Source organism: Balaenoptera physalus, assembly GCF_965194825.1.
Source record: "Balaenoptera physalus genome assembly, chromosome: 6".
NCBI classification, from domain to species: Eukaryota; Metazoa; Chordata; class Mammalia; order Artiodactyla; family Balaenopteridae; genus Balaenoptera; species Balaenoptera physalus.
The window spans coordinates 98,963,538-98,973,211 of NC_138885.1; the positions used below are offsets into that span (position 1 = coordinate 98,963,538).

Below are 9,674 nucleotides of genomic sequence, written 5' to 3' on the forward strand. Positions count from 1 at the left end.
CCGGAGGGCAACTAAGACTGATCAGTCCCTCTACACCCCTTTGACCTCCTTCCCGCAGTAGACCACCAGTATGCTAAGCAAATGTATATTCCATTCAATGAAGCAACTTGCTTCATTCAGTCTAATGGTTTTTAACTTTCAGAATGCATGGGACTCACCCAGGGAGCTTTTAAAAATAGAAATACTCAGGCCCATCCAGAGAGATTCTGATTCAATTGTCTGTGATGGGGTCCTGACGTTTTGCTTGTGTTTTCGTGCTTCTGATGTGGGGACCACTGATTAAAGCCATCATCAAAGGACAGGACGGGGGGGGAAACAATTAAGGGAGATCCAAATCACCATCTCCTGAGGGTGGGGAGAGAGGAACAAAATGGTGTCTCTTCCCACCCTCTGGAAATGTCTCCTTTGGATAACGTGAAAGCTTCCTGCAGTCATCCAGGCACTCAGGTTTACCGCCACTGGGGGAAAGCTAACCCGTCCTGTGAACCAGATGAATTGGGGCTCTGGCTACATCGTGTCTAGTTTGGTTCAGTGAAACATTAACCTGTTCCTTTTTATTGTGGATAGTGGCCGGTTTCTTGGGAAGATGAGGTCCAGTTGTTCCTTGGACAGGAAGGGCGTGAGCCCCAGCTGGTTTCCTGAGGGTGCAGGAGGTGCAGCTGGGCATGAACTTGTCTACGTGTGTCTCAGACACTGAGGCTCAGAGGCCACCTGTGGTAAATGTTTAACCAGAAGCACCTTTTCTGGTCTCTTCAATGTCTTTCTTTGAACAAGTGAGTTTAAATGGTGCTTTTGAAAGGTTCCAGGTGGACAGTTGTACCCGTAGCCTTTTGGTGGCAGGGTGAGGCCAGCCCCGGGGAGGCAGTGCAGATATTTCCAATCACCCGTTAGTTCCCAGAGGGCTGCTGTCCTCACATAGACAACTTCTCTCTACTTTCACTCTTTGCTCTCGAAGTATGGTCTTCAGGAATGAACAGTGGCCTTGCCTAATGGCCTACCGCCTCGCATTTGTCCCTCCTGGTTTGGAGAGCACAGTGGCGAGATGAAACCCGGGCAAGAAGGCCTGGGGAAGATCTGTGGCAGACACTCCACGTGGGAGCTTGGGCGGGTTTGTCTCAGACCTGAAAGAAATCATGGCCTGATTCGGCAAATGAGGCCTGTAACACTACATCTGCAACTTTTTAAAAGTTACACTATATTTTTCATGAGCATAGGAAGGGCTGATGAGAATATTGAGGTTGAAGAATTTAGAAAAAAGCCAAAGTCTATCTGCAAGATTAATATTAAGAGCTATAATATACATATTATAATTTTATATATTATATAAATAATATATAATATATAATATATAAATTATAGTTCTTAATCACTGAGCTGAATCACTTTGCTGTACAATTGAAACTGATACAACATTGTAAACCAACTATACTTCAATTAAAAAAAAAGAAAAAGAAAAATATTAAGAGCTATTTTAAAGTCCCCAGTAGCTCACTTTCAATGAAGCTCAAAGCTTGACTTTGAATTAACATCCAGGGCTCATCTTGGGCTTTCACCATCCCCGCAAAAACAGCATTTTAATAAGTTGTTATGAGAAGAGAAAGCACTTTCTGCATTGTTTATTGAGAGGGAGAGAACTTTATACATTAGGAACTGGTGCACTTAAATTGTATGACAGATGAACCATAAAAACTAGGGGTCTTGTCCACAACACAGCTTCATTTTATATTATTACAGTTACTGATATTTAAAAAATGATGTAAACAAAATATGGATAAGTTATGCCAAAACAAAAGGCAATAAAATCCAGAAAACAGAAACAACACATATATAAGTTACCACATTAGATATTACAAATAGCTCAACACAGAGTGACATAGTAATAGCCCAAACCCCAAATTTTAGACAGTTCTGTACGGCATGAACAGAAATAAGGGAAAATGACACCGATCTGACCCAGGAGCGTTAAGAACAAGTTGTGCAGAAGTCTTCCGCACCCCACGTTCAATACTTGTCATTTGCAACCTACACATTTTCCCTCCTTTTACTGTTCCCTAAAGACAGGTTTTTTTTCCTTCAATGCTCTAAGGTAGGCTATTCACAATAAGATCCTGATAGGTGTCCAAAATTAGAACCTCAGCCTCCGGTGGTGAAAGCCTAATTTAATAGCTTGGTGGACTGCCCATGCCACACAGAAATGCTTTCACCACAATTCATCCAAGAGGCTTCTCACTCTCCACTTGGAAAACAGGTGGCAAAATAAAAAAAATATACAGTAAAGGAAAAGAAAATCCTTGTGTTTGTGTAATTTTTTCATCTGAAAAAGGCTAAGTTCACTGACTTTACAGATTTGAATCTGAATAACTGGTTTAATTTCTCTACCCATTGGCCTTGGTAACGTTGTGACATTCCCCTGAGTTTGGTTAATGAAAAGCAAAAGCAAACAAAAAGAGTGATTCGGAAAAACAGCATAAAACAGAGTTAAAACATTATGTGGTTGTAACTTTTGTACTTCCTGGTAAGTGTCAATGGCTCCAAGTAGCACTTCCACCAGTCTGATTTGACAATGTGTTTCCAACAGGAATCCTTGTACTCATGAGGATAAGGCACCAGGTTAAATGAAGGTGAAAGGTCTGACATGCTTGTGGAACATGCAGGCTCCGAGCTTGCCTGTCTAAAAAGCAGCCAGCAGGGAAGAAGCAAAGTGATCCGTATTGAGGCAAAGGGTCCTGCAGGCCTCAAGCGGGTCAGAGAGTCTAGACTAGAAACACTAGGCAGTGCTGTAAGGCACTCCTACGGGGAAAGGAAACGAATGCAACGGCCAACATGAGAAGGAGCCACAGGGCCCGGTGGTCCACCGGCCAGTTTACCAGCCATGAGGCCTGAATCTGGGCTCAGGACTGGGGCGAGGAAGATCAAGGGAAGGGGAGAGAGGCTGGGCTGCAGCTCAGTGGCCTAGCAGGGAATCTTACTGTGCTAAGAGTTGCTGCAAGCGCCTGAATCTTCTACCTGGGTAACAACTGGCTTCACTCCAGACCTTTCTAACAAGATGGTGTCTCTTTCCACAGGGAGGAACCAAAGCAAAACAGCAGCTGTGTTTTCACTTGAGGTTAACAGAGCCTTCCATCACACTGGAGGCCACTGTAGGGGGAGAGGGCCCTATCGCGTGATCGCTTGGAGCCCATTTAAAATAAAAGCCCTGACAACTGTGGATGTGCCTGGGAGGGTGTTCCACACTTTTCTTTTGACTTTAATCTAGAGTTTGACAATGACTTGGGGTGCTGGGGCTTAACTGTCGAGACACTGTCCCACATGATAGAAATCACATTTGTCTGTTCCGATGAACTGAGCAGGGCTTGTTCACCCATCACTGGGTTCAAGTAGTCAAGTCGGGCAGTTAGTTCTACTAGGGTAGAACTGAGGGTTAGAAGAATGGTGCAGGGTACACAACATTCGGAGCTGTGTTGTTAATGCCCAGTTGTTAACAAGGACCAGGGAAAGGAAAACGGAGAGTGCTTCCGATGACTCAATTCAGGCCAACGAGGGCATGTTCACTTCTCTCAGTTTTGCCCCCAGTTCTCTGCTTTTTCACATTATCTTAGAGGAAGGATAGTCGTGAGGCAGAAAACTCAAGAAATAAAGGGGAAACCACACACATCTCTCTTTACCGGGAGAAGTAAAAAAATAAATAAAATCACTTTTGTGTTGACTCCAGGCAGTATTAGAATCAGGAGTTGAAGGTTTACTTCACAATCCAGTTATTTCAACACAGATCAGTGAAGGTAAGGAAGTCTGCCCAAACACAAGAACAGCAGCATTGGCTTAACCCTAAATTAGGAGCAGAGCGTACCTCGGCTTCCTCAGGTAATGCCTCTCTGCAGAAAATGTTACTAAACATTTGCGGCCTCTTGCAAGTCCTACCCTGATATAGTAATTTACGTATGGCCTTTTCTGGCTAATGGGTAGAGAAGAAAGCCACAGGTTTGGAAGCCAAGCCTTTTCAAGAAAGTATGGGAAGAAACTATCCAGTGTCAATGTTCAGTGTGTACAGATGCAGAGACAAAAACAGAGGCCAGACCCCATGCAAGGGCACTCATTCCAGCTTAGCAAAGGCTGCCTACAGCAGCTAGAGCGGTATGAACAGCTTGGCTCTCACTGCAGCCAGAAGGAAATCATGGCCCAGTCCCTCAGTGGGAGTCTGAAGGACATCACTGGGTTGGTTGGAAACCACAGATCCCAAGTCCTAGAGATATTCCCTTTTTGGTAGAGGCCTATTCTAGAAGAATCCAAAAGCGATTGCCTTCTCAGCTAACCAAGTATTAAAGCTCCTAAAAAGACTACCCTTTAGCACAACAAACATGAAGACAACTATAAATCAGTCCCCTGAAAAGGCAATGAAGCAAAGGGGGAAGATGAGAGTTTACATGGTTTTCATACAAAGAGCATTCAACTTCGAGAAAGAGCCGCCCTGGAGAGAACATGACTCCCATCCCAGTTGACTGCTTTTTAAGTACTTTGCGGCCTTCCTGCCGCGGTGCAAACTGAGGTCTATTTTAGGAACTGGCCTCTTTACTGCAGGGTGAGATGCCAACATTTCACCAGGGTTGGACTGTCTCACACATGAGTTTCTGGCACTGTGAGGAGGGATTTCCTCAAGTGATACACCAGGGAATGGGCCTTTCAAGAGAAAAGAGGTTGCCCTGAGTCGGCTGCCAGCTCTACGAGATTAATTGGCCATTTTCTCATGTGCTTTATGTGCAAGATATTTAATATGAGATGAAAAACGGACCATGAGGGAAAGCAGGTATTAGCCTGGTCTTAAGGAGGTGGTAATCCACAGATCTGCTTTTGTTTCGACAGTTTCTAAGCAGTGGAACAATTGCCTACAGTGCCCCAAGTAATTTGTTAGTGCTCAAAACAGTAAGGGCGTTCATGTGCGCTACGGCATTCTGGGCTGAAAATAGCAATTTTGAATTTTCGTGGCAGACCCAACTCCTAAGCCGGCTCTGCTCTGTCCTATTAGATTTGGGGGGTGGTGGCCGAGCATGTCATGTGGGCCTGCGGCCGGCACCGGCCGGGCTGTCAGGGCTCTACGAAGAGGAGAGAAAACAGAAGCAGCTGGGGTACGGTTCCAGTTCTGGGTAGCTGATGATGATAGCACATTCATTCCCCCCCCCCCAACCCCTTTTCAAAATAAGCAGAAAACGATGTGGGTGGAAAGTTCTCCTTATGAGTTCACGGGGACTGCCAATATTCAGCAGGGCCTCTAAATGGGCCCGGTGAAAGCAGAGGCCTTGAGAACAGATATCCAGAATGTCACCCTGACTTTCGGTGGGTCTGGCCCTGGGTGCCTGTGAGATGGGACAGGAAATTCTGTACATACAGTGAATACGCTAGAAGGGGAGGAGACGGCCTTGCACTTCAGGTCTCCCAAATGCAGTGTGCTGGGGACGGCCTCGCTGACAGTCGGAATCACAGATACATTAATTACGGCAAAGGCAGAAGTAAGCTAGAGTGACAGGGAGCTGGGGGCGGAGGGAAAAAGGCACTTTGCCATCAGAGCACATCTGTTTTATAATAAGCAGGTCTATAATTCTCTTGTGAAAGATCATGTTCTGCTATCTTCTCTGAGGCTGGAAAATATAAATACTGTATTTCACGAAAGGGAGGAGGAAAGGGGAGATGATCAAATTTGTTTGCCTGTTTGCCAAGTGCTTGAGATTTTCCACCCTTTTTCTTTTGTGTGCGACAGTCTCTATAAAGTGGAGTGGGGTGGGCGCTGGGGGGAGTCAACTTGTTTTTCTAAGAGTAAATTGCACCGTAAGGTGTCTCATGAATAGCGCCCTGGCCTTTTAACAAGTTTTCATGCCTTGGTTATAGCTACTGTATAATCAGAAAATAAATGCATGCGTGGTGCTGAGCTATTACGTTGAAATGTGTGGCCTGAGGCCAAAGGAACTGGCATGGGTAGAGAGGTGAAATGCTCACACCCAGCAGTCTGCACAAAAGTGAGTCTGAAATGTCTCGTTTCTAAACGGATGGAAGCATCATGAGTTGGGATCCGGAGGGAGCCGGGTGTGGTGGAAAGGAGCAACGGGGTTAAATGTCCCATGGACTTTGTGAGCCACTGATTCTCCAGATCCTACTAGCCGTGAAACTACTAAACCATGAAGGCATTGAAGGCATCTGCTCAGTGGAAATATACAGGATCTTCTCATACAGCCTATTGAGAATTGTTTCAATATAAGCTTATTTTTCTGTTCTGGAAAGAGTTAATGTGGAAGGAATGGGAGCCACGATTTCCAGTGCCATCCTACCTGCCATTTGGGTCACAGTGACTGCTACGCTGGCTCTTAAAAGGGCCCTGCAGAGGGAGAACATTTCCCCGCCAAATGCCTAAGTGATTCATTCTATTTCTTATTCCTATATTATCCTAGTACTTTTCATTTCAGTTTATGGTGGCAATTGCATATGTGTATATATATTTATTTAAATCATATCAGATTTAATTCATTAATTGTATTTGTAAGTTTGGTATTTTCTTAATAGTCTAAAGTTGATATTTTAAAGTTCCAAGTTACTCTGATTTTTCAAGACAATTAAAAAATATGAAAGCAGAAGTGGTTACATTGACAAATTAAAAGTCAAAATGAGAGGGCAATGAAGAACAATGAAAAATAAAGCACTTATAATGAATAGGTGGGAATTGCCTACACAGGATTCTGTGAAAAGAAATTGCAGACCATCTCTTGGAATGTCCGTACTCTACATCCGACCTCCTGGTCTATAAACCGATGTATTTAACAACAATCCTAGGCAATTTCCTCAGGCCAGCACCATTAAAAAATCGTAACCGTCACCCATGAAACTCCTGGAAGACTGGTCTTAAGAGAGCCATGTTTCCAGCCTGGCAAATATCGTGGAGCGTCACATCACTGGGCAGGCGTTGGGATTCGTACCAGCAAACAGACCGACAACATGTAGGTTACTGAGGTCTTTTCTCAAGCAAAACCCTTTCTGAGATTAACTTCAGAACCAGCACTAGCTCCCCTAATAAATTAGGGCCACATGCTTTCTGTCAGAGGGAGCTCGCACTCCTGATTTCCAAGCCATTCAACTCAGCTGAGGTGAACTCGGCCTCTGCGAAGATACCGAGGTGAGAGCCAGGGACACCGGGTCCTGGAAGGATCCAGGAGTCATTGCTGTGTTTTGAAGATTTTCTTATGAAATATGATGATGGGTGCTTGCCTCAGTTACCTCATCCTCTGTGAAGGCTAAAAATAAATAACACAGAAATAACTCGAAGCACTGTTGCTCTGCAGGAAATGCTTTCTCCTGTGTCCTGTGTAATAAATGGCCCTTGAGAGCCGAAAAAAAAGTCTGAACTATAAAGCCTTGTGTGTAAAACACGTTTTGCTTGGGAGCAAGCAGCTGAAATTCATGGCTAAGTATAATTCGGCTACTGGTAATTTTTTGAGCCACAAAGCTCCATGGACCTTTAGGACAACGACTTATACAGAACATACGTACAGGACGTATAGGTATGTGTGTGTGTACATTTATAAATATATATCTATATCTAGCTGAGGGTGAGACGTACTCTTCTCCCGGAGGGGTCTAACTGGCTAGTTAGGAAGCCATTGGGGCTGATGGATGCTTGAGAGGTCACTGCCCGGCCTTGGGCTCCCGCTGAGTCAGGTGTTCTGGAAGGACAGCTCAAACATGTTGCAAGCCTCCTCCAGGCTCTCGTCCATGTTCAGCCTCCGCCAGAAAGACTTCTGCTTCATCTGCAGCTCTCGGCGGACACACCTTGGGCAGGGGACAGACTTTTCTTTGCATTCAGAGTGGAAAACGGCTCCACAGCTTTCACACCTGCAAAAGCCAGCCACAGAGATGATGAGCAAGGTTGAAATGAGCAGGGCAGGATGCCGGAAGTCCAGTGGCCTCTGTGCAGCTCGGGCCACAGCCTTTTATTCCGGCCAGCCCTGCCCCTGGGAAGAGACGTGACTCATAGAAATGGGCTCCTCCCTTTTCCAAAATGCTCAAGGTTGAATTTCACTTGAAAAACATACCTTTTTTCTTTTTTTTTTTTCTAATTAGAACTAGCTGGGGGGAGGCTTCTGGCTTCTGGGTGGAGGGGAGTCAGCAGTCAGCTAGCAGTTTTGTGACCACGGTGACGATGGACTGAGCTCTAGAAGCTCCGTGTGTTAGCTCCACTGAGAAAGAAGTGGGGTAGTGACTCTAGGGTGAAGTGACAGAAAATGAGTGAAGTGCCCTGCCAACTGAAAACACGCCCAACACCGGTGACAGCCCCTGCGTTACAGCTGTGAAAACGTGACTCTCCACTTCCGCTAACAAGAGCCAAGTGGTTCCCTGTGACTCCCTGCCTTTGACACTTTGGAAAGGTAAAATGACACATTTTCATTTTCTGAATGATATCCTGTGGTTTGTTGCTCTTCTGAGTTTTTTTTTTAAATTAGGAAGCCCCACAACCTTTTGAAATCTACTTGCATAACACAAGTGGGAACAGTAAAGCATGACAGAGTGGGGAAGAGAATTTTTTTTTAAGAAAAAAACAACACACAGATATTGTAATTTATAGAGAGGAGACATTCCAGGTGGATGACTAGTTTGTTGTTTGGCTCGGTGGAAGCCTGTACAGGAGTCTAAATGGCTGTTTTTACTGCAAAGTCTTTAATAATGAGTAACTGACAAGCACAACTATAGCTGCTCCAGTGGGTGGCTTGCCAATGTGGATTAAGTTCTCATCCTTCCACACATGAGTGACAACCGACTACGACCTCATCCCTGGAGCCCAGGGAATTGGGCCCGCATGATTTTGTTCAACCAGCAATCTTGATGGAGGGTCCAGCACTGGACCAGTTTCAAAGATAGCTGTGAAGGAACCGGTCCTCGGGGCTCAGCCTTATGCCTCTTGCCTGGGTGTAGGATGGTCTTTGGGGCACCATTCCCTGGCCTGCTACTTACTTACCACTCAGGACTCAAAAGTTTGATCAAAGGAGGATCTTCCCAACCGCCCTCGTATCCAGGAGAGAAGGTAGTGACTTAGAGGGAGAGGGGCTGTATCTACCAGCTGAGAGATCAAAAGACAGAAGCTTCACTACACCCAGCAGTCTCTACCCCCAGCTCAGATCTCTGGGCCAAATATAGCATAATAGCAGTTAGCAGAGCAGGCAGAGTGAGATGGCCTGATGTCAATCCCACCTTCAAATCACTTTCTGCCTGTAGGACTGCTATAGACTGAATCGTGTGCCCCCCAAATTCCTATGTTGAAGCCCTAACCTTCAATGTCTCTGTATTTGGAGATGGGGTCCTCAGGAAGTAATTTAGATTAAATGAAACCATAAGGGTAAGCCCTGATCTGATAGGATTCGTGTCCGTACAAGAAGAGACAACAGAGAGCTCTCTCTTTCTCTTCCCCTGCGTGTACTCAGAGGAAAGGCTGTGTAAGGACTGAGGCAGGAAGGCGGCCACGTGCAAGCCAGGAAGAGAGCTCTCACCAGAAACCAAGCTCTGCTGAACCTTGATCTGGGACTTCCAGCCTCCAGAACTGTGAGAAGTAAATATCTGTTGTTTAAGCCACCCAGTCTGTGGTATTCTGTATGACAGCCTGAGCTAAGACAGTTACTTGAGCAAGTTACTTCACTTCCCTGAGC

General features: G+C 45.3%; 1 protein-coding gene across 3 annotated transcripts in view; it reads right to left on the reverse strand.

Moving 5' to 3' along the window:
- Positions 1–1,600: 1,600 nt before the first annotated feature.
- Positions 1,601–9,674, reverse strand: part of PLEKHM3 (pleckstrin homology domain containing M3) — a gene marked incomplete at its 3' end in the record, with an annotated part of 187,702 nt that continues 179,628 nt past the window's right edge. For all 3 annotated transcript variants that reach the window (XM_082467053.1, XM_082467059.1, XM_082467058.1), the window contains one exon: positions 1,601–7,869. In XM_082467053.1, coding sequence (XP_082323179.1) covers positions 7,692–7,869 — 178 coding nt within the window. The remainder of the gene's footprint in view (positions 7,870–9,674) is intronic.